Source organism: Lithobates pipiens, unplaced genomic scaffold, assembly GCF_037356315.1.
Source record: "Lithobates pipiens isolate NorthernLeopardFrog02 unplaced genomic scaffold, aLitPip1_a1.2 Scaffold_8, whole genome shotgun sequence".
In the NCBI taxonomy this organism is placed as follows: domain Eukaryota; kingdom Metazoa; phylum Chordata; class Amphibia; order Anura; family Ranidae; genus Lithobates; species Lithobates pipiens.
This window is the reverse complement of record NW_027507903.1, coordinates 648,865,101-648,890,791: the sequence shown is the minus strand read 5'-3', so window position 1 is coordinate 648,890,791 and position 25,691 is coordinate 648,865,101. Positions and strand designations below refer to the sequence as shown.

The 25,691-nt window shown below is 45.3% G+C and overlaps 1 protein-coding gene across 1 annotated transcript in view; it reads left to right on the top strand.

The window, feature by feature from the left end:
* Positions 1–2,765: 2,765 nt before the first annotated feature.
* LOC143962461 (C-type lectin domain family 4 member A-like) overlaps positions 2,766–25,691 on the top strand; it is a 38,511-nt gene continuing 15,585 nt past the window's right edge. Inside the window, exons 1-2 of the mRNA XM_077471731.1 lie at positions 2,766–2,882; positions 10,724–10,822. Coding sequence (XP_077327857.1) covers positions 2,873–2,882; positions 10,724–10,822 — 109 coding nt within the window. The 5' untranslated portion in view covers positions 2,766–2,872. The remainder of the gene's footprint in view (positions 2,883–10,723; positions 10,823–25,691) is intronic.

The window sequence follows — 25,691 nt, the reverse complement described above, 5'->3', positions numbered from 1 at the left end:
TCTGGGACATTGGAGAATGTTCTAGACATAGTGGGAGGAGGTTAGGAGGGGCTGTTTGGAATATTTATTAGGGTCTCAGCCAATCCCCAGTAAAAGGGCTGGCAGGGGGCAGGCCACCTCATAAATAGGCATGAGTCATGCCAGCAGGGGGAGTCAGGTGGAAGATGGAGATGGAGTGCGAAGGAGGCTGTCGGTGGCCCTCAAGGGTAGGGTGGAGAATCCCAGTTTAACTGCGGCTCCTTAGGGGGTGCGCTACACCTGTATCCCAGAACATGGGGTGCGGGCTTGTCCTAAAACCAATGCAGAGGGCTTGTCAATGTAAAGAAGAAAGGATTGCTCCCAATCAGCTCACGTGAATAAACAAGGTGTAGCCTCAGCCTATATGTCTCCACCAAACCACACACCCTGATGCATTTCGCACCACTGGAGCTTAGTCATAGGATGGGTGGGGTGAAATGCATCAGGGTTTGTTCCTTTGCATAGAACATTAGTCCATCCCTTCAAGGGGTCTTGTTCTGGGGTGAATCTAATGACAGCACACGACTACCTCTCATGGGTAGAATCCAACCCTGACAACCACAACACTCCACCACACCATCCTTCCTCCTGAATTTATAACTCTCTGCCAGACAGACAGGAAGTAATCAAGACTAGAGGAGACACACTGTAGCAGAACATACACTGTATTGTCAAAAGTATTGGGACACCTGCCTTTACTCTCGCATGAACTTTAATAGCATCTCAGTCTGTAGGGGTTCAATATGGAGTTGGCCCACCCTTTAGAACTATAATAGCTTCAACTCTTCTGGGAAGGCTGTCTACCAGGTTTAGGAATGTGTCTGTGGGAATGTTTTTTTACCATTCTTCCAGAGGTCAGAAACTGATGTTGGATCAGAAGGCCTGGCTTGCAGTCTCTGCTCTAATTCATCCCAAATGTGTTCTATTGAGTTGAGGTCAGGACTCTGTGCAGGTCAGTAAAGTACCTCCATCCCAAACTCACTCATCCATGTATTAATAGACCTTGCTTTGTGTACTGGTGCACAGTCATGTTGGAACAGGAGTAGACCATCCCAAAGCTGTTCCCACTGATGTTGACAGTGTCTCCTGCCTAGGATGGAACTTTCCTGCAGTGACAGCCGGTGTACTCTGTGGACTTGGGACAGGCTCACAGGGCTCAGCACAGCACGATGTCATGCTGTCCTGTGAGCCTGTCCCAAGTCCGCAGGAAAGTTCCATCCCAGACAGGAGACACCCCAGGCACTGTCACCATCAGGGTCACCAGGAGTCTGTATGGATGACCCCACCTCCCTTTGATGCCACGGGGAAGCCCCCGTGGCATCAGAGGGGGCGGAGTCACCCATTTACATGACCGGGTGGCCCTGCCCTCCGCTATATAAGAACTGTCACAGAGAAGACACGTCAGTTGGCGTGAGCCTCTCATGGAAGCGGAACATTTGCAGCTTTTTTAATTTTTTAATTTTTTGGTTCATCGGGCAGTGTGAATGTATATCGTGGGACATTTTTATTTTTTAATAAAGGACCCAAGCTGTGTCTTGTCTTTTTTACCATTTTTGACACTTTTTTTGTGAAATGGTAGGGATATAGTGTACCCCATTACCAATTCACATGGGGGAGGCCGGGATCTGGGGGTCCCCTTGTAAAAGTGGGCTTCCAGATTCTGATAAGCCCCCGTCCGCAGTCCCCCACAACCACGGGGCAAGGGTTGTGGGCATGAGGCCCTTGTTCCCATCAACATGGGGACAAGGTGCTTTGGGGTCAGATCCCAAAGCACCCTCCCCACGTTGGGGGCATGTGACCTAGTTACGGTTCAGGAGAGGGGAGACTGCTCTCTCGCCCCCCTCCCCTCTTTTCCTGTAGCCTGCCAGGTTGTGTGCTGGGATAAGGGTCTGGTATGGATTTGGGGGGGGGACCCTACGCTTTTTTTAAAAAAAATTGGCGCAGGGTTCCCCTTAATTTCCATATCAGACCTGACACGCCTGGTATGGATTTTGGGGGGACCCCCACTCAATTTTATTTTTTTTGGTTCGAGGCTCCCCTTAAAGGGCCTGGTAATAGACTGGGGGAGGGGACCCATGCTCTTTTTTTTCAATGAGTTTTATCCATATTGCCGAGATCCGACAATTCATTACAGCCGAGATCAGTTTTAAATGACAATTTTTCCTTAAGAAATTTAATTTTGCTGTGGTATTGTTCTAAATGCGCTACTTTACAGGCATACTATAGACACCCCCAGGCACAATATTTAAAGAAATATTTCATTTTTATTGTTTCACTTGCAAAAAATCACTGTTCCCAAACAAAAAAACTTTAGTTTTTAAAACTTTTTTTTGCATTGATACATGTCCCCTGGCGCAGGACCCAGGTCCCCAAACACTTTTTATGACAATAACTTGCATATAAGCCTTTAAAACTAGCACTTTTTATTATTCATGTTTGTGTCCCATAGACTTTAATGGTGTTTGTGTGTTCTGCCAAATTTTTTGCATGTTCTTGTGCGAACCGAACCCGGAGGGTGGTCGGCTCATCCCTACTCTGCAATGGATCACAGATGGTGAAAAAAAAAATCTAACATAACCCTATGCCAAAATAAAAAAAAAATTTTATAAAAAAAAGCTTTGCCTATAGTTCTGCTTTAATAATAATCAGAATAATAGCAATATGATATAACTGCATACACTTCCCCTCTTTTGTGGTCATTTTCAGTTCCTGAAACAAAACTCTGCTATAGGATGTCCTATTTTTCACACAATCAGAGCAGAAGACGAGTGGGGTCCCCGAAGAGACAAATCACAGAGCACACGGAATCCTGGTTGTCCACAGAACATAACGAGGACCCCCTAGAGATCTGCAGATGGGGACAAGTAAGACCTAAATATGTGACTGTATTATGTTCATTAGGAATGAACTGTGTCAGGTACAGATAGGTGATTCCACCCGGGTTCAAATCATCAACGGTTTAGCAAATATTACTCAAAATTTGGTGAACTATTTCTTTCTATTGGTTGAACTAGAGCAGGGGTCGCCAAACTTTCAAAATGAAGGGCCAGTTTACTGTCCTTCAGACTTTAGAAGGGCTGGACAGTGGCCATTGGGAGTAGAAAAGGTCCCGACGTCAGTGGAAAAAAATGATGTCCCATCATTGGTTTCAGTGGACCCCCCATTGTTGTTGTCATAGGGAGTAATTGTTACCCTTTGTTGGTGTCAGTGGGAGTAATTGGGTTCAATCATTGGTGTCAGTGGACCCCATTGTTTTTGGTATTGGGAGAAATTGTTACCCTTCGCTAGTGTCAGTGGGAGGAATTGTTCCCCATCATTTGTGTTATTGGGAGAAATGATACCCTGTTGTTGGTATCAGTGGATGAAAAAGTGCCTCAAGTGGAAGGAATAGTGCCCCAAGGGCTGGATAAAAGAAAGGGAAGGGTTGCATCTGGCCCCTGGGCTGCAGCTTGGAGACCCCTGAACTAGAGGGACATTTTCAACCTAACTATGTGTTATTATATGTTAAACAAATCTGGATACATCTATTTTATCTCCTTGGCTTTTATTGAGAATAAATAGTCTAAAATTTGAAAAATAAAGCATCTTCCTGTTATTTTTTTCCAATGTTTTTGTATTTAGTGCACCCCCATATATTTACCATAAAATAGCATCTTCCTGTTATTTTTTTCCAATGTTTTTGTATTTTGTGCACCCCCATATATTTACCATAAAATATATTTAACCCCTTGCCGACCGCCGCAGGACGATATACGTCAGCACAATGGCAGCATTGGGCAAATGGGAGTACCTGTACGTTACCCTTTAATTGGCGGGGCTAGTGGGTGCGTGCACCCGCCGCGTACAGGGTGACCGTCCCCGCAGGACATGAAGACCGCCGGCGTCCCTGCGATCATGTCACGGAGCCGCAGAACGGGGAAGTGCCTATGTAAACAAGGCATTTCCCCGTTCTGCCTTGTGTCATGACAGAGATCACTGCTCCCTGACATCGGGAGCAGTGATTGCTGTCATGTGAGAGGTAGCCCACCCCCCCACAGTTAGAATACCTCCCTAAGACACACATAACCCCTTGTTCGCCCCCTAGTGTTTAACCCCTTCCTGCCAGTGAAATTTACACAGTAATCAGTGCATTTTTATAGCACTGGTCGCTGTATAAATGACAATGGTCCCAAAATAGTGTCAAAAGTGTCCGATGTGTCTGCCATAATGTTGCAGTCACGATAAAAATCGAAGATCGCCACCATTACTAATAAAAAAAAAAAAAAAATTATAATAAAAATGCCATAAAATAAGCTGTGGGTCGGGATTGAGGGGAGTGTGGTGGGCAATAGTGATTTGTCCGCACTGCTCTTGTCGAGTCTGACCCACAAGGGAATGATCCATAAACCTTTTTCCATCTATAGATGCCACATTAGCAGCTTGGAACTATCTACATAGTATAGTACCTACAGACACTATGACTAAATGCACGGACTTACCCCTACTAATCTATGATCATATTATACCAAATTTGAACATACACCATTGGACCAGGGAAGGAATCCAGACCTATAGAGAACTAGTAAATAAGTATCCACAACCTACTTCCTTCTCCTATATACAACTAACTTACTTTCAGAAAAACAACCCATCCCTCCACTACTACATACATAGGGAATCATGGTCGCGCTTGAGGTCGGACCGAGACAGAACAAAAGGACTGTCTTGATTCTACAACAGGCTACAGTATAGTGGAAACTTCCAGAAAAACACAAATATGCAAAATTGGGAAAGGGAATTGGGAATTACAATTGTGCAAAAGGAGTGGCAGAAAGCTATTCGATCCCACTTCCAACACTCCCACTGTGTAAATCACTGGGAATTAATGCTTAAAGTGATATATAGAACCTACCTAACTCCAGTAAGGCTGATTTATCCAGGTTCCTCCCCTGACTGTTGGTGGATGTGTGGGGGGGAGAGGTGGCATCCTACATATACTATGGAATTGCACGGTAATCCAAAACTCCTGGAAACAGGTCCTCACCATAATAAACAGGGCAACAGGAATAAACTTGGTACCTACCCCTCAGCTGGCAATTCTTAACGTAGGGGGTGCACTTACTCCCAAAAAATCGCAGAACTATAGCTACACATATACTAATAGCAGCTAAATTAACCATAACCTCCAAATGGAAATCCAAAGACACCCCTCTTGTATCAGAGGTTATTCATAGAGTTCAAACACAGTACACTTATGAAAAATTCTTTGCCATTAAAACACACAATACGGATACATTTAATACTTATTGGGAGACATGGCTGTATTCCATGATTATTATGCAATATATAAGATGTAATGATGTAAGACATACATCAACATGCAACATATAAGATGTAATGGTGAGTGACTCTCTACTTTGTTCTTTGTACTTTGTATTTTGTACTATGCAAATGTTATTATGTTTGTCTGTTGAATATTTAATAAAAAAACAATTGAAAGAGAGAGAAAAATGCCATAAAATTATCCCCTATTTTGTAGACGCTATAACTTTTGCGCAAACCAATCAATATACGCTTATTGCGATTTTTTTATTTTATTTGATTTGATTTTTTTTTCATTAAAAATATGTAGAAGAATACATACTGTATTGGCCTAAACTGAGGGAAAAAAAAAATACTTTTTTATATTTTTTTTGGGGATATTTATTGTAGCAAAAAGTAAAAAATAATGCGTTTAAAAAAAAAAAAAAATTGCACTTTTTTTGTTTATAGCGCAAAAAAAAAACAACTAAAAAACGCAGAGATGATCAAATACCACCAATTGGTTTGTGAGGGGAAAAAGGGACGTCAAGCTTCTTTAGGTGCAACGTTGCACGACCGCGCAATTGTCAGTTAAGGCAACGCAAAAAGTGCTCTGGTCAGGAAGGGGGTAAATGCTTCCGGGACTGAAGTGGTTAAAGTGCAAAAATAAAAATGAAAATTTCCTTTAAATATAATGAACAAAAAAACTTTGCGCCAAAGAAAATTATAAAATGGAATCAATCAAACAATTGCCAGCAGGTGTGTAAATGTGAGCTGACTAGCGTCACTGTGAAATGAAGTGGTTGGACACCGCGCTTAGCTAGTACAAAATTTAAACATGATAAACATAAACATGTAAATTAAATATTCAATTAATTAGAAACAATTAGAAACATCACATGTATGTGAAATAAAGTGCTCGTGCGTAGATAAATATTCGGTGCTCCAATATTTAGTGTTCAGACAGAGGTGCCCCACATGGATGTACACTCACCCCTACAAGCTGACCACCTATCACTAGAGTGGTTACTTGCACTTTGTGAGGAATAAAGCTAGTGGGTAAATTACAGAATCAGCTGTGCTTAGGATGATCCCCCATGGATGGGGAGAAAAAAAAAACACACCCTCTCTGCCAAGAAGGGGGACACCCATAGTGTAAAACCATTTTTTATTAAAATGATAGAAAGTAAAACATATGGGATGCACTCACATGATTTGGTGCCTGTGCCTGCACCCGGAGTGATCAGCATGTGTTTAAAATAGAAGGGTTATCCAGCCAATTTCCGTCGGTCACTGTTCTGTTGCAGTGAGGCTCGGTCCGCGGTAGTCCATTTTTCAGGTGGATCTGATGTCACGATGATGTGCTCAAGCCTCAACGCTTTTTCAATACTAGGAAGGGTCATCATCACGAAGCCCTTTAAATCAGGAAACCCTTAACTAAATATAGTGCCTTGGGGGTCCCCTTAGTCTGCCTGTAAAGTGGCACATCTGTACTGTGTATAGAACCTGCTGCAGCAAAACAAACATTTTTAAAGAAACAAGTCAAATCACATTGAAATTTACTCATGGTTTCAATTGCCAGCACCCGGCTATTGAAAAAAAAAAACAGTGGGGTGCCTCCCAGTGCTCCCCAGTCCATACCAGGCCCTTAGGGTCTGATATGGATTTTAAGCTGAACCCCACACCAAAATAATAAAAAAATAAAGAAAAAAAACAGTGGGGTGCCCCCCAAAGCCATACCAGACCCTTCTCTGAGCATGTAGGCAGTTCAGGAAAGGTGGCAGGAACGAGTGAGTCCCTCCCTTCAGCATAATAGGCCACATGCCCTCAAAATAGGGGGGTGGGTGCTTTTGGGGCAGGGGGGCACTGTCTTCCCCACCCCAAAGTACCTTGTCCTCATGTTGACAGGGACAAGGGCCTCATCCCCTTACCTATAAAGGTACTGTCAAACGACACTGTCAAACAGAGCCTACAGTAGAGGGCCAGACTTCATAAACGGTGGGGGCGTTTTTTTGTTTTTTTTTGCAGATGTGGCGAGCAGTGTGATTGGCAGTGGATTTACAACGGGGACCTTTTTTTCTTTTTTTTTTTTTTTGTATAATTTTTTTATTCAGCTGTCAGAGGGAAGCCCATTGAGAGTTGATGACTCATCGGTTGTTAACCACTTCAACCCCGGAAGATTTGACTGCTGAATGACCAGGACATTTTTTTGCGATTCGGCACTGCGACGCTTTAACTGCCAATTGCGCGGTCGTGCGACGCTGCACCCAAACAAAATTGACGTCCTTTTTTTCCCACAAATAGAGCTTTCTTTTGGTGGTATTTGATCGCCTCTGTGGTTTTTATTTTTTGCGCTATAAACAAAAAAAAAAAAACATACATTTTGAAAATACTACAGTACCGTATATACTCGAGTATAAGCCGAGATTTTCAGCCTCTTTTTTGAGGCTGAAAGTGCCCCCCTCGGCTTATACTCGAGTCATCGCTGTCTGCCCGCTCGATCAGCGTGTCGAGCAGACAGACAGCGGCCATTCTATCATTCAAAAGCCGCGCCTCCGGCTCCGCCTTCGCCTGTGATAGGCGGAACACTGAATTTCCCAGCAGCCTGTGTTCCGCCTATCACGGACATCGTATCATCCTCGTACTACGGACGAGGATGATACGATGTACGTGATAGGCGGAACACAGGCTGCTGGGAAATTCAGTGTTCCGCCTATCACAGGCGAAGGCGGCGGCGCAGCTTTTGAATTTTACAATGGCCGCCGAGGCGCCGACGAAGAGGGCACGGGACGGAGGCAAGGCAAGGCACGGCACGGCACGGGACGGGACGGGACGGAGGCAAGGCACGGCGGCGAGGCACGGAGGCAAGGAGGCAAGGCACGGGACGGAGGCTCGGGACAAAGGCTTGGGACACAGGTAGGCTGGACACACACACACACACACACACACACACACACACACACACACACACACACACACACACACACACACACACACACACACACGGATGGATACACACACACACAGGGATGGATGGATGGATGGAGACACACACACACAGGGATGGATGGATGGATGGATGGAGACACACACACACACAGGGATGGATGGATGGACACACACACACACACAGGGATGGATGGACGGACACACAGGGATGGACGGACACACAGGGATGGACGGACACACAGGGATGGACGGACACACACACAGGGATGGACAGGCATGTCTTACCCTCGGCTTATACACGAGTCAATAAGTTTGCCAGTTTTTTTGGGGGTAAATTGGGGGCCTCGGCTTATATTCGGGTCGGCCTATACTCGAGTATATACGGTATATTATTGCTATAATAAATATCCCCTTTTTATTTTTTTTAAAGAGTTTTTTTTCCTCAGCTTAGGCCAATATGTATGTTTCTACATATTTTTGGTATAAAAAAATCGCAATAAGCGTATATTGATTGCTTTGCGCAAAAGTTATAGCGTCTACAAAATAGGGGATAGATTTATAGCATTTTTATTATTATTATTTTTTTTACTAGCAATCGGGGCAATCTGTGATTTTTATTGGGACTGCGACATTATGGCGAACACATCAGACACTTTTGACACCATTTTGGGACCATTGGCATTTATACAGCGATCAATGCTATAAAAATGCACTGATTACTGTAAAAATGTCACTGGCAGGGAAGGGGGTTAACACTAGGGGGCGATCAAGGCGTTAACTGTGTTGTCTGGGAAGTGATTCTAACTGAAGGGGGAGGGGACTGATTAGAGGAAGTGACGGATCATGGTTCCTAGCTAATAGGAACACACCATCTGTCACTCCTGTCAGAACAGAACAGGGATTTGTACACATACTTCCGTGTTCTGCCCCTTGTGCTCGTAATCGCTTGCGGCCGGCGGTCATCCCGACCGTTGGTCACAGGCATCGGCACCCGGCAGTGCAATGGATGCATGCCTCTGGTGGCACGCGCGCCTGCTACCTCGATCTTGCGAGCCGACGTATAGCTACGACGGTTCACGGGGTTTTGTGCCAATCTGCCGCAGTAAAATGACAGCGGCTGATTGGCAAGTGGTTAAAGTGTAAGTTCAAATTTACAGAAAAATCTGTAAGGTGAACTTACACAGGACCTCCTCCGCAGCCCCCGTCCTGCTGTCCTGCAGCACGGCGATCTCCCGTTGTGAGCCCTGCTATAGCCACCTCATTAGACGGGGGCTTAGAAATCCCCTCGGCATTCTCTCTACTTCTTCCCCACTGAAAGCACGGGCTACGCGGGATATGATTGGTCTAATTGGCCGACCAATTATAATGCTCTGAAACGTCCCTGCTGATGGAGGGATTCTAAGCCCCTGTACACACAGTTGGACATTCTGCCAACCAAATCCATTGGATTTTGTCCGACGGATTGTGTCCGAAACTGTTGCATACATACGGTTTGACCAAGTTGTCGGAAAATCCGATCATTCAGAACGTGATGACGTTATTTCGTTACGACGGGACTACGTTCAGGCTAGTAGCCAATAGCTTTGGTGTGGGAATTTGATCTGAGCATGCGTGGCACTTTGTCCGATCGGAATTCTCTACACGTGATCGGAGTATGTCCGATCGGACCAGTTTGTCGGAAAATATTTCCAACAAGTTGGAAAAGTGGGTCCGACGGATATTCCGATGGAATCAGTCTGATGCATACCACACACAGTCGGATTATCCGACAACACGGTCTGATTGGACACATTCCGACGAACTCTCCGACCATGTGTACAAGGGCTAAGACCCGGTCTGTTGAGGCAGCTATACCGGGGCTCAGAACGGGGGATCGCCGCGCTCCAGGTCAGTGGGACAGGGGGAGGGGTGAGGAGGTGGTCCTGTGTGAGTTCACCTTACAGATTTTTCTGTAAAGGTGAACGTACACTTTAAGGAGGCTGTGGCCCGGCTTCCTGGCCCAGCTCCTTAATAACCAGCTTTTACTGCGAGTAAATCTTTGCCCAATCAGGGCGCAGAATACATTGTGCATCGCAGGGCATTCCGCGGTGGAACACAAATCGGGGGAACTTCAAATTCAGGTGTTCGCGGAATGGGGTAAACAGCCAATGTTCAGCCCAAACTCATGCTCGGGCTGAACCGTTCGCCCAACTCTACTCTACATTACAATGGCTTTGGTGATGCTAAAACAAATATGTCATACAAACGTTACCATGTTGATACACATTTTGATGCATTTTATGTTTTTTGTGTTTTAATGATGGTAAAAGTGTGAGCATTAAATGTGCAGGAAAAACACACCACTACCCACCAAAATATTCACCAGCACACATAAAAAGCAACTGTTTTGTTTTATTTCTGTAGTGTACAGTACATGGGGCTGAGTGATTGCACACATTGCCTGGGATCACATTTTTAGGTCTATTTCTGTCTGCAGGGGTCTCTGGTGAGGAAGAAATGTACAACAATGTCTGCGATCTCAACATACGGCAGAAGAATGAACCAAAGGCCCAACGTAAGCTTTCACCATCACAAGGTATAACCTTTTATTGTGTTCAAGACACTCATCAATTTCTGGGGTGTGTATATTTTAACATTAATATAGGCTTTGCAAACCCAGCAAGTGTTGATGATCAATTGATCATCATCACGTTAAGCCCTATTAAAAGAGCTGCAACCTGACGAATGGTATTCAAAAACATTTGTATTGGCAGATGTCCTCCCTGGCAGTGCCAAGCTTCCTCTGCCCGTTATGTCAAAATCCCTTGCTTATTAGCCTTGAAAATAGAAACTATTTTCAAAATTTGCTTTCCATTGACTTCCATTGACCTCCATTTGCCTCAAATCAAACCAAAGCAGTTTTGCCCTACTGGCTCACAGTTGGCCTTCCAATTCATCCCAAAGGTGTTCAGTAATGTTGAGGTCAGAGCTTAGTGAAGGACACTTGAGTTTCTCCACACCAAACCCATCAAAGCATGTTTTTATGGAGCTGGCTCCACTCTTCTGTGAAGGCTTCTGACATAATTATGGAGTGTTCCTGTAAGAATTTGTGTTCAGACAAAAGAAAACGTATGAGATGTTGGGGGAGAGGACTTGGCTCACAATCGGCATTCCAATTCATCCCAAAGCTGTTCAGTAGGGTTGAGGTTAGGGGTCTGTGCAGGACATTAAAGTTCCTCTGCAGAAAAGTGTTCACACCATTTTCTTTGTGGATCTGACTCCACTCTTCTGGGATAGCTTCCCACAAATTTTGGAGTGTGTCTGTGGGAATCTGTGCCCAACCAGCCAAAAGAATGTTTGTGACCCTTCAGGTCTGGTATGGATTTTAAGGGGAACCCCTTCGTCAAATTTTTAAAAAATTGCGTAGTGGTCCCCCTCAAAATCCATACCAGACCATTATCAAAACATGCAACCTGGCAGGCCGCAGGAAAAGAGGGAGGGATGAGAAAGCGCTCCCCTTCCTGAACCGTACCTGGCCACATGCCCTCAATATGGGGAGGGTGCTTTGGAGTAGAGTAGAAAACTCCCAGATCCCAGCCTCCCCCCTGTATGAATTGGTTAGGGGGTACGATGTACCCCTACCATTTCACAAAAAAATATCAAAATGGTAAAAAAAGACAATAGCCGGTTTTTAACAATTCCTTTCTTAATAATGTCTTCTTCTTTTACCTGCTTCTTCTTCCATCTTCTTCTGGTCTTCCTTCGTTTTTCTCCTTCTTCCTCCATCTTCCTCTTACCCCGTTTCTTCCTCTATCTTCCTCTGCTTCTTCCTCCGGGCTTCTTCTTCCCTGCTTCATCCTCCGGATGAATCGCCTCAATGGGAGGCTCCCACCATGTGAAGCTTCTGTGCTTATGACGGTTCTTATATAACTGAGGGCGGGCCACATGGTGACCCCGCCCCCTCTAATGCCACAGGGACTTCTCTATGGCTTTCCTGTGGCATCAGAGGGGTAACCTGTTTAGGTAAACGAGTGGCCCCGCCCACCTCTGACACCACGGGAAAGCCATAGGGAAGTCCCTGTGCCATCAGAGGGGGCAGGGTCACAGAGGGGAGGCCGGGATATGGGGGTCCCCTTGTTTAAGGGGGCTTCCAGATTCCAATAAGCCCCCTGCCCGTATACCCCTACAACCCAGGGCAAGGGTTGTGGGGATGAGGCCCTTGTCCCCATCAACATGGGGAGAAGGTGCTTTTGGGGGGCTACCCCAAAGCACCCTCCCAATGTTGAGAGCATGTGGCCTGGTACAGTTCAGGAGGGGGGGTGCTCTCTTGTCCCCCTCTCTTTTCCTGCAGCCTGCCAAGTTACGTGCTCGAATAAGGGCCTAGTATGGATTTTGAGGGGACCCCATGCCATTTTTTTTAAATTTGGTGCAGGGTTCCCCTTAATTTCCATATCAGACCCAAAGGGCCTGGTATGGATTTTAGGGGGACCCCCACGCAATTTTTTTTTAAATTTTGGTTCGGGGGTTCCCCTTAATGGTAATGGACTGGGGGGGATCCCATGCTCTTTTTTTCAATGAGTTTTATCTATATTGCCAAGACCCAACAATTCATTACATCCGTGATCAGTTTTAAATTACTTTTTTTTTCCTTTAGAAATGTCATTTTGCTGTGGTATTATTCTAAACACGGGAAAAATTGGCCACTTTGCAGGCATACTATAGACACTCCCCAGGCACGATATTTAAAGGAATATTTCATTTTTATTGTTTCACTTTAAGCATTAGAAAAAAAATCACTGCTCCCGAAAAAACGTCAGTTTAAAAAAAATAAACATTTTCATTGATACATGTCCCTGGGCCAAACACTTTTCATGACAATAATTTGCATATAAGCCTTTAAAATGTTAATGTCCCATAGACTTCAGATATCACACTCAGTAGTTTGATACATATACTTTATTCAAATGTATAACACACATAAGAACTCAGACACAAATAGACCTTATTTTCTTTCATTAACTGATAATTATCCCCTAAATATTAATGTAAGTTAACCACTTCCTGCCCGCCCTATAGCCGAATGACAGCCTTAGGGCGGGCGGCTTCCCTCGCCTGGCCGTCCCTGGACGGCCTGGTGTTTACTTCCGCAATGCGCGCCGCCGCGGGCGCGCATCGCGGAAGTTCTGTGTTTGCCGTGTCCCCCGGGGACAGGCAAACACAGATCGCTGTAAACGGCCAATCACAGCGGCCGTTTACAGCGTGATCGGCGTGTCCAATGGGAGATGATCTCATATGTAAACATATGAGATCATCTCTCAGCGCCGCTCTCCCTCCTCACACAGACAGCGTGTGAGAGGGGAGAGAAGAACGGCTGCAGCAGCCGTCAGTGTAAAAAAGAAAAAAAAGAAAAAAAAAGTAAAAAAAAAGTTAAAAAAAAAGTGCCATCCTCCCCCAGAGCCATCCTCCCCCAGTGCCACCCCCCCCCCAGTGCCATGCCCCCCCCCCAGTGCCATCCTGCCCCAGTGCCATCCGCCCCAGTGCCATCCGCCCCAGTGCCATCCGCCCCAGTGCCATCCTGCCCCAGTGCCATCCGCCCCAGTGCCATCCGCCCCAGTGCCATCCACCCCAGTGCAATCCACCCCACCCCAGTGCCACCTGCCCGCAGTGCTATCTGTCCCCAGTGCCACCTGTTGTCAGTGCCATTTGTCCCCAGTGCCATCTGTCATCAGTGCCACGTATAAGTGGCATCTGTCATTAGTGCCACGTGTTATTAGTGCCACATAGTGCCATCTGTCATCAGTGTCACGTATTAGTGCCATCTGTCATCAGTGCCACGTATCAGTGGCATTTGTCATCAGTGCCACCTGTCAGTGTCACGTGCCATCTGTTGTCAGTGTCACGTGTCATCAATGCCACTTATCAGTGCCATCTGTCATCAGTGTCACGCGTCATTGGTGCCACGTATTAGTGCCATCTGTCACCGGTGGCGCGTATTAGTGCCACGTGTCATCAGTGCCACGTATTAGTGCCACGTGTCACCAGTGCCACATATTAGTGCCACGTGTCATCAGTGCCGCGTATTAGTGCCACGTGTCATCAGTGCCACGTATTAGTGCCACGTGTCATCAGTGCCACATATTAGTGTCATCTGTCATCAGTGCCACGTGTCATCAGTGCCACGTATAAGTGTCATCATTGCCACGTATCAGTGCCATCTGTCATCAGTGTCACGTGTCATTGTCCTGGTATTTCAAAAGTGTAATAAGTAGTCAACAAGTTAGATGTGTAATTTATGCTTCTAGAACACGTGATGGCGCTCCCTGCATGTTGGGCCTCTCTATGTGGCCAGGCTGTGAAAAAGTCCCACACATGTGGTATTGTAATACTCAGGAGGAGTAGCAGAATTTTTTGGGGGGTGTCATTTGTGGTATACACATGCCACATGAGAGAAATAACCTATTACAATGACAATTTTGTGGAGAAAAATAAAGAAAATGAAAAATCTTCATTTTGCAAAGAATTGTGGGAAAAAAATGACAACATCAAAAACCTCACCATGCCTCTTACTAAATACCTTGGAATGTCTACTTTCCAAAAAGGGGTCATTTGGGGGGTATTTGTACTTTCCTGACTTGTTCGGGTCACAAGAAGCGAGATAGGTCACCAGTACATCAGATGTGATCAATTTTGTGCGATTCGCACCACAGCTTGTAGACTCTCTAACTTTCACAAAGACCAAATAATATCCACTAATTTCGGTTATTTTTACCAAAGATATGTAGCAGTATAAATTGTGGCCAAAATTTATGAAGAAAAATTAATAATTTGCATAATTCTGTCACAGAAACAAAGAAATATGCGTTTTTTTTCAAATTTTTCGGTCTTTTTTCATTTATAGCGCAAAAAATAAAAACCCCAGAGGTGATCAAATACCACCAAAAGAAAGCTCTATTTGTGGGAAAAAAAGGACACAAAATTCATTTGGGTACAGTGTTGCATGACTGAGTAATTGTCATTCAAAGTGTGAGAGCACCGAAAGCTGAAAATTGGTCTGGGCAGGAAGGGTGTTTAAGTGCCTAGTAAGCAAGTGGTTAATATTGAAACAGTCTGAAAACTCTGTATCATTTTGATAAATAGGGAACTTATCTAACAATAATTTTACCATCTCTGTGTTATATTAGTACAATGCCATAACCTGCCTCTTTATTTTACATGTAACTACTAAAATACCTTTAATTGATACATTATACTACCATATGTTGTTCTTTCAATAAAAAGCTTTGAACGAGAAAAAAATCAAGTTTAAATTAAGGAATTAATTACCAGTATTTATCTTTTAATGTTTGTACTGTATATACGTAACTGGTCCGGTTGTGTTTTATGGCCATTGGCTAAATATCTGCTTGCTACATGAGGGACAGGTGATCATGTTATGGTATATGGAGGGGGTATAGGTTCTAACCGTATAATAAGCAGAGGGCACAATAGGCTAAACAGACAGTATTGTGTGGATTGTGTTAATTGATTGGAATGTGTTAGGTCTTTTGAATGTTTATGTATGACTAGGATTCATTTACATTGAGATTGTTTAGCCTGGAAAATAATTAGTGTTTCCATCTTAGAATATCACCAAGCAAGGGCAATATCTACAATGTTTCAGAAACCATGAAATCAGACCGAGACAAAAGTACAGTTAAATCACACTTGTTTAATAATAAAAGTAAAAAGAACAAAAACGTAGTCAAAACACAGCCAAAGTTTGGTAACCGGAACGAATAATTAGCCAAGCCAGAAGTCAGGGATCAATGTAGTGGAATAGCAAGCAGGATCTGGAGCCAGAAGGGATGTCAGCAAAGCAAGTCTTTGAACAGGAACGCAGGAAATAGTCTCTGTGATGTTGACCAAGGCGAAGGCAGAGATGCACTTGGCTGAATAGCCTAAGTAGGCAGGACTGACAATCAGGATATCATCAACAGCTGAGTATCTGTGGAGAGATAGGAGCTGGAAATTGGCCAACAGCTGAGAGGCCAGCTTTGAGAATGAAGGGCTGAGCCCAGCCCAGACACAATGTTTTCCATGTCATTAATGCTATTTAATATGGGGACAGTGACTTTGAGATAGACTCAGAGGACACTGATATAAATGATGAAGAAGAATATGAAATTGCCTGTGAACCGTCCTAAAATTAAAGAGAGGGCGAGCAGGTTTAATCCATGGGAGCCCAATTCTACAGAAGGAGCCCCTTACTTGACATGAAGAGAGGTCAACTGTACACCCACCAAAAGACATTTGCAAGGACACGTATGGAAATTTGTCTATAAAAAACATGTAGAGGGTGCTAAAAACACTTTGGTCAAGGATATACCAACACACTTTGCAGCAAGTACAATGACCACCTCTGCTTCTCAGAGGTCAAGAACTGCCTTTGGGACTAATATAACTGAGCATGGCTATAAACATAATAAATAGTGATGGACGAACTTTCAACGGGGCGTTTCGCGAACGCGATCCACGAACGTGCCCAAATGTTTGCGAACCACAGGTTCGCGGTGGACCCCATTCACTTTAATGGCAGGTGCCTTAAAAACCTCCAGGTCATATTTTCAGCCACAAAATACATACTAGCTGTGCACACATAGTCCCACAACATGGACACTGACATACCAGAAGTATAAAGTGAATCTGGGATCGACAAGCATTCTTTTTTTACCTGTGAAATTTTGTCAATTCAGGAGCGCATGAAGGCCATGGAGGAGAGGCAAGGTCAGGCCAGCCTATGAAGGGGATGCAGGAGATGATCAGTGCCACAGTCAGGGCAGCGCAGTCCTGTGCCATTGTCCCAGTGTGCCAACCTGTTCTTGAGCCCCTGACCCCTCCCTCTGCCCGGCCCTTACCCCCGCCTATGCAGGGCTCCACTGTGGTGGTCCGGAGGTGACAGTCCAGTGCTGATCCTCAGCCATGGTGCTGGCACTGCCTGCTGATTGGCTTCTCCGCTGCTATCTCCCTCATTGACACCAGCACCGTGATAGAGACTGAGCACTGACACCAGCACCGAGATAGAGAGCACTGACACCAGCACCGAGATAGAGAGCACTGACACCAGCACCGTGATAGAGAGCACTGACACCAGCATCGAGATAGAGAGCACTGACACCAGCATTGAGATAGAGAGCACTGACACCAGCACCGAGATAGAGAGCACTGACACCAGCACCATGATAGAGAGCACTGACACCAGCACCGAGATAGAGAGCACTGACACCAGCACCGTGATAGAGAGCACTGACACCAGCACCGTGATAGAGAGCACTGACACCAGCACCGAGATAGAGCACTGACACCAGCACCATGATAGAGAGCACTGACACCAGCAACTCGCTGAGGGACCCAAAAATATGACACTGCTCAACCTCTTCAAACAGGAGGGTACGGCCATATAGTACGGTGTGCTTTTTTTTGTACAAGTGAGCCAAAGGTAGAAAAAAGGTCCATGTGCTAGATTATATAAATCGTTTATAGAGTTATGCATATACATAGTCTATTGGTCACATGTGTTGAATTCCTCCGAGATCCATGCCTCATTCATTTTTATAAATGTGAGGTAGTCAACACTGTCGTGAGCTAGGTGAGTGCGCTTATCGGTCACGATCCCCCCTGCTGCGCTGAATGTCCTTTCGGACAGGACACTGGAGGAGGGGAAAGCCAACAGTTCCATTGCAAATTGGGCAAACTCTGGCCAGAGGTCAAGCCTGCCCACCCAGTAGTCCAGGGGTTCATCACTTCTCAGAGCGTCCACATTGGCCGTTAACCCGATGTAGTCGGACACCTGTCGGTCTAGGCGTTCCCTGATGCTGGATCCGGATGACACCTGTCGATAGGTTGGCTGAAAGAATGATCTCATATCAGAAGTGACCAACACATCTTCAAACCGCCCTCTTCTTGCAGGCGCCGTTGGATTGGTACCCGCAACTCTTTCTCTGGGAGTGGGAATTCCACTGCCAGCGCATGCAAAAACAGAATGCAGCATTTCTCTAAGCAAGGCCTGTAAGTGCTCCATTCTCTCAGCCCTCTGTGATGGTGATAAAATTTCCGCCATTTTGTGTTTGTACCGGGGTCTAAGTACGTTGCCACCCAGTACTGGTCCTTGACCCTTATGCTTTATATAGGGGTTTCTGTTAAAACACTGGAGCATGAAGGCCCCCATTTGCACTAAACTGGAAGCGTTGTGGTGGCCTGGCTCCTGCTCATCATTCAGGACAATGTCGTCCTCCTCATTCTCCTCCCCCCATCCACGGACAACAACAGGGATCCCAGAGAGGTTTAAAGCATGCTCTTCTTGCTCCTCCTCATCCGCCCCGGCACCATCCTCCTCTGACTCCTCTTCAGACTCCTGTTGTTGACTTGTCTCAGAGTAACCCCCCCGGGAATTCATCCAGCATTGCGACTTCCTCATCTTCCTGCTCCTGCTCCTCCACGGCTTGATCAATGACACAATGCAATGCACGCTCCATAAATAAGGCGTAAGGTACAATGTCACTGATGGCGCCATGGCTGTGACTGACCAGTTTGGTGATCTCATCAAATGGCCGCAGAAGTCTGCATGCGTCGCGCATGAGCAGCCACTGGCGCGGTGAAAAAAAACCAAGCTCCCCAGAACCCGTTCTGCCGCAGAATTCGTACAGGTAGTCCTTAACTGCACGTTTCTGCTGGAGCAGCCTATCAAGCATATAGAAGGTTGAGTTCCATCACGTTGGGCAATCACAAATAAGACGTTTGACCGGCAGATTGCGTCGCCGCTGAATGTCAGCAAGGCAAGCCAGATCTTCTGAAATGGGCCGAGATTTTCCTTGCCTGTCGCAAGATGTCCTGGACCCCATGGTATTTGACAACGAATCGCTGCACGACCAAGTTTAAGACGTGTGCAATGCATGGCACATGTGTAATTTTGCCCTGTTTCAATGCGCTAAGCAGATTGGCACTGTTGTCGCACACCACTTTACCAACTGTCAAATTGAGCGGTGTTAGCCACTGATCTGCCTGTGAACACAAAGCTGAAAGGAGTGCCGGGCCAGTGTGGCTCTTGGCTTCCAGGCACAACAGACAAAGCACAGCATGGCAACGTCTCACCTGGCATGTCGAATAGGTTCTGGGGATCTTGGGCGGCACAGCGGAAGAGACGCTAGCAGCGGAAAAGGAGGAGTCAGCCGAGGAGGAGAGAGGGAGGATGGAGTAGGAGGAGGAGAAGAAGAGGCAGGCCTGCATGCAATCCGTGGCGGTAAAACCAAATCTACACGGGTGCCACGAGTTACATGCTTGACGGCCGTCAGAATGTTCACCCAGTGGGCAGTAAAAGTTATATACCTTCCCTGCCCATGTTTGCTAGACCAAGTGTCTGTGGTCAGATGTATCTTGGCACCGACACTGTGTGCCAGAGATACATTCACTTGCCGCTGAACATGGCCATATAGCTCTGGGATGCCCTTCTGTGAGAAATACTTCCTTCCTGGGAACTTCCATTGTGGTGTTCCAATGGCCACAAATTTTCAAAAGGCCTCCGAGTCCACCAGTTTATATGGCAGTAGTTGGCAGGCTATCAGTTCTGACAGCGAAAAAAAGGGGAAAAAAACTGCGCTACGGAATACAAATGGTATTGAACGGAAGCTGCAATTCAAAATGTACACCAAGAATACACCAAACAGAAATAGAAAAAAGAAAAAAGAAAGAACTGCGCTAACCACGAATACCCAAATGTGAGTAGGGTATGTATATGTGCCAGACCCACGATATGGGTCTTAGTATCTTAGTGTCTCCAAGACCACCTCCAAAATATAATGCAAACCATATGCAAATAAGTGCAATTTAAATGCAAAAACAAACCATAAATACGTGTCAAGAGTGTGAATTCCCCAAACACAATATGAGTAAATCAGACTCAGTGCATATACCTCTAAAAATAAAAAGTTAAAAAATAGAATAGAATATGAAGAAAAATATTTGCAATTTTTTTACATAAATGAAATATCAAGAAAAAAGATTATATTTAGAGACACCCTATATAATGTCCATATAGTCATATGTCAAAAAATAATAAAATGTCCATATAGTAAACAAACACCAGTGAAGTAAAGCTACAAGTGGAGTGCAGCAGTGAAGGACGAACTTCAAACAGCTGAGTTATAAGTACACAAAATAAAATCTTCTCCAAAGATGTACTGTGCTTTTCCCAACACCGAATGAGTGAATTGGCTTCTTACCAGATCCAAGCGACCCCCCGTCACAGAGGGTCACCACAGGCGACAATAGTCAAAGGGTATCCGGATAGCGATTCCTCCTCAAGCGATCCTGAATCTTTCACGCGGTAGGGTTATGGCTGTTATTCCACATATCACTCCCAACTCAACGTGGTATCACATAGGGAAAAACATAGGCTCCAGATAGTGTAAAACCAAAAGACTTTAATTTGCAAAAACGAACATATACACTTACATAAAAGACTTTAAAAGCAGGTTCAAAACAGAAGCGTGCACCGGCCGGATGCACGCCAACGCAGAGACCGACCCGTCCTTCCTGGTCCAAAAAGCACGAACGCGACTGGGGTGACGTCGACACGTTCGCACCGCCCTACGCGTTTCGTAATAATTTACGTCGTCCAGGGGCACGGGCGGCGTGCGACGTCACCCCTTTTATAACCATCAACTTAACCAAGCCTCGCTTTGGGTCAGCGGCCATCTTAGATATCACTTAAGCATTAGGAATCAATGACCATGGGCCAAGCCTCACTATCAATCACGAACGTCAGATATGCGTATCTGCAACGAACGTCCTATGATTATAGACCATACCTCGTTTCCATGCGAACGTCATATGGTCATAAACCAAGCCTCACTTCCAGGTAATGACCCTATTGGACGAGAGACGTGGCGCCACGTCTCTCGTCCAATAGGGTCATTACCTGGAAGTGAGGCTTGGTTTATGACCATATGACGTTCGCATGGAAACGAGGTATGGTCTATAATCATAGGACGTTCGTTGCAGATACGCATATCTGACGTTCGTGATTGATAGTGAGGCTTGGCCCATGGTCATTGATTCCTAATGCTTAAGTGATATCTAAGATGGCCGCTGACCCAAAGCGAGGCTTGGTTAAGTTGATGGTTATAAAAGGGGTGACGTCGCACGCCGCCCGTGCCCCTGGACGACGTAAATTATTACGAAACGCGTAGGGCGGTGCGAACGTGTCGACGTCACCCCAGTCGCGTTCGTGCTTTTTGGACCAGGAAGGATGGGTCGGTCTCTGCGTTGGCGTGCATCCGGCCGGTGCACGCTTCTGTTTTGAACCTGCTTTTAAAGTCTTTTATGTAAGTGTATACGTTCGTTTTTGCAAATTAAAGTCTTTTGGTTTTACACTATCTGGAGCCTATGTTTTTCCCTATGTGATACCACGTTGAGTTGGGAGTGATATGTGGAATAACAGCCATAACCCTACCGCGTGAAAGATTCAGGATCGCTTGAGGAGGAATCGCTATCCGGATACCCTTTGACTATTGTCGCCTGTGGTGACCCTCTGTGACGGGGGGTCGCTTGGATCTGGTAAGAAGCCAATTCACTCATTCGGTGTTGGGAAAAGCACAGTACATCTTTGGAGAAGATTTTATTTTGTGTACTTATAACTCAGCTGTTTGAAGTTCATCCTTCACTGCTGCACTCCACTTGTAGCTTTACTTCACTGGTGTTTGTTTACTATATGGACATTTTATTATTTTTTGACATATGACTATATGGACATTATATAGGGTGTCTCTAAATATAATCTTTTTTCTTGATATTTCATTTATGTAAAAAAATTGCAAATATTTTTCTTCATATTCTATTCTATTTTTTAACTTTTTATTTTTAGAGGTATATGCACTGAGTCTGATTTACTCATATTGTGTTTGGGGAATTCACACTCTTGACACGTATTTATGGTTTGTTTTTGCATTTAAATTGCACTTATTTGCATATGGTTTGCATTATATTTTGGAGGTGGTCTTGGAGACACTAAGATACTAAGACCCATATCGTGGGTCTGGCACATATACATACCCTACTCACATTTGGGTATTCATGGTTAGCGCAGTTCTTTCTTTTTTCTTTTTTCTATATCAGTTCTGACAAGCTAGCGGTCAGCCGTTGGGCAAGAGGGTTATCCGACGTCATCATTTTTTTACGCTCGAACATTTGGCCCACGGAAGCCTGCCTTTGTCCAGAAAAACATGAGGACGACATGATGAAAGGTGGAGTGGAGGCAGGGCTGGTGCAAGGATTTTTGACACCCTAGGCAAAACCTAATTTTGCCGCCCCCATTGGCTCCACTCCTGACTACACCCCCTTTGCCTTGTCCATGTGACAGAAGGTGTCGCTATACAGGAACCATTGGATCTTCTTCCGCTAGCGCTGCACCTCTAATTACACTACCGGTCGGACAGAGCAGCTGCCTGAGACTGAGTTACATGCTGAAGCTTGCAGAGCATGCAGAAATGGAGGGAAACCAGCGGCCAGGCGCCCCTAGGTAGCAGTTCACCCTAGGCGGCTGCCTAGTTTGCCTAGTGGTAGCACCGGCCCTGAGTGGAGGACAATTCTGAGGAGAGAGGAGAAGGAGAAGTAGAAGGGGCAGGATGGTGAGAGCCTGGAGTGTGGCTTTGTGGCTTCCGTTGCTCCCACTGGGCTCATGATGGCAGCTCATGTGCCTTCTAAAGGCGGTCGTCCCTAGGTGAGTGTTGGGCTTACCGCGACTTATGCGTTGACTGCAAAGGCTGTAGTTGGCAACACTATTGTCAGCAGCGGACACGTTAAAAAAAGCCCACACTGCGGAGCCATGTGCCAGCACCCTGGGAATGCCAGATGTGACCGTACATGGTTGATGCCTCGCTCCTGATACATTAGCAGTCTGCTTTGTCCCTCCTGTGCAATGTAAGTTCCGCCTGCTTCTCCTCCCTATCTGCTGGTCCATATCTCCCTCTGAACTCCCCTCCTCTTCCTCTCTTGTGGGCACCCATGTGACGTCCCTAGACACGTCCTCATCGACGTCACCTTCCCCACCGCTATAATTGGAGATCTCGGAGTAGGCAGCAACAGCGGGGACCAACCTCCTTGGGCTTATCTGGGTACTGTTGTCAGACTGAGTGGCGGTTGCTGCTACCTCCTCTTCCTGATCCAATGCCAAAAATGGCTGTGCATCGGAAATGTCTTGTGATGGATCGGAAAATAATTCCTGTGACTCAAGCGGAGGGTATATGCTGGTGGTGGTGTTGGTGGTAGTGTCTTTGGGGTGCACACAGCAGGGAGTGAAGAGGGTGCAGATCGAGAGGATGAGAAGAGTGCAGATGAGTAAGGCTGAGTGAGCCACTCAACCAGGTCTGGTGCGTCCTTTGACGTAATCGAACACACCTTCTGCAATTTGCCACTTTGGCTCAAGCCTGTTGCCCCTGCCCTACCCCTACCACCCCTGCGGAAGGGCCTGCCTCTTCCTCTGTCTGTCATTTTTTTAAATGACCCTGTGACAAAAGTCTCTAGAGAAGTGCAGTATATGTGGAAGTAGGTATATAACACCCCACTTCAATCTGTCGTTTTGAGGGGCCACTGGTCTATCACACCAGTTATAATACTTTTTTCTAATTGCGTTTGTCCCTCTTTGTAGTATCGCTGCAGACCTGCTCAGCAGTCACAATGCTGCACAGTAGAAATGCACTATACTATGCTTTCTATATTTAAAAGTATTTTATACGTGTATTACACCCCTATATACTGCACACCAAATAGTACACCTATACCAGTCCTTAAAAGGACATTTGTGGACCTAATAGTAGCTAGTGAATTACAGACTTTCCCTGTGCCACACAGCAAACTCTATCCCTACACTGAGAACACAAAGCTGCAGAATCAGTCAGCACTGCAGTGCACTATAATATGCTTTCTATATTTGAAAGAAAATATATTATAAGTGTATTACAACCCTATATACTGTACACCTATACCAGTCCTTAAAAGGACTTTTGTGGACATAATAGTAATAGTTAGTGATTACAGACTAACTGTCCCTGCTCCACACAGCGTCCTTTCCCTACACTGACAAAAGACAGAATGTAAAATGGCTGCCAGATCAGGTCTATTTATAAGGTAGGGAGTATGTCCATGTGCTGAAATGTCTCAATTGGCTGTACCCCATGATGGATGTGTCATGGATCAAAGTTCTTCACAAAGTAAACAAATATGGCCGCCGCGAACAGCACCAGAAGTCCGCTGGTTTGGCGAATCTCGAATCTCGAAAAATTTCGCCGCGAACCGACCACCGGGTGAACCGCAAGGCCATCTCTAATAATAAATGTCAACGTTTTCATTCAATGCAGTAGGTTTTGTAAAAAAAGTTTGAACATAGTTTTATAATAATTGATTATTAATAAAAAATATGACTTGTATCATTATTATTTTTTGATAATTAGTTTATAGATATATAGGCTACTGTTGAAGGACTTAAAGCGGTAGTAAACCCGCATTTTTTTTTTTTTTTTTTTAAAACCTGCAAAGCAAAAGGCATAATGAGCTAGTATGCACCGCATACTAGCTCATTATGAAATACTTACCTTAGAACGAGGCCCCGACATCTCGCCCGATCCACGCCGAGGAAGCCGACATGCTCCCTCGGCGTCTCTTCCGGGTATCGCGGCTCCGGCGCTGTGAGTGGCCGGAGCCGCGATATCGTCACTCCCGCGCATGCGCGCGGGAGATTTAAATCCGGCCGGACGAGCGCTGCCGGATTTTCGCGGAGAGAACCCCCTTGTGCGCATGCCGCAGTCAGCGGCGCATACCGAGGGGAATATCTCCTAAACCGTACAGGTTTAGGAGATATTTTTTTTACCTACAGGTAAGCCTTATTATAGGCTTTCCTGTAGGTAAAAGTTAAAAAAGTGGGTTTACTTCCACTTTAATAAGCAGAAAGCCCTTCAAATAAACCCTTTGTTGGTCTCTACATTTGTTCTGACAGCATGAATAAAATTACTGAAATTCTGCTACCAAACAGGCCCAATGTTGCAAAATTACAACATTAGCCTAAAAACATTCAAAAATTAAAAAAAAATTAAAACCCATTGATTTCTGCATTAGAGGCCTCTTACAATAATATCTAAAATATGAAAAAATGTTTTTGCAATTTTGTTCAATATTTGAGTCTTCTGGGGTTAAATCATTTCTTGGGAATTTTTTTTTGCTCTCCACAGCTATGTGTCTTTCGTGTTCTATCTTAGCCGCCCTAATTGCACCCTCACGATGTGTACGCTCAATCAGAAATTCGGCCAGCAAAAGACCGATGAGAGCTTTTTATCGGAAAAAGTGACAGCGTGTATGCTCCATCGGAATTTTGCTGGCCGAATTTCCGCCAGTAAAAATTTGAGAGCAGGTCTCCTTTTTTCCGACAGAAAAAGTTTTCA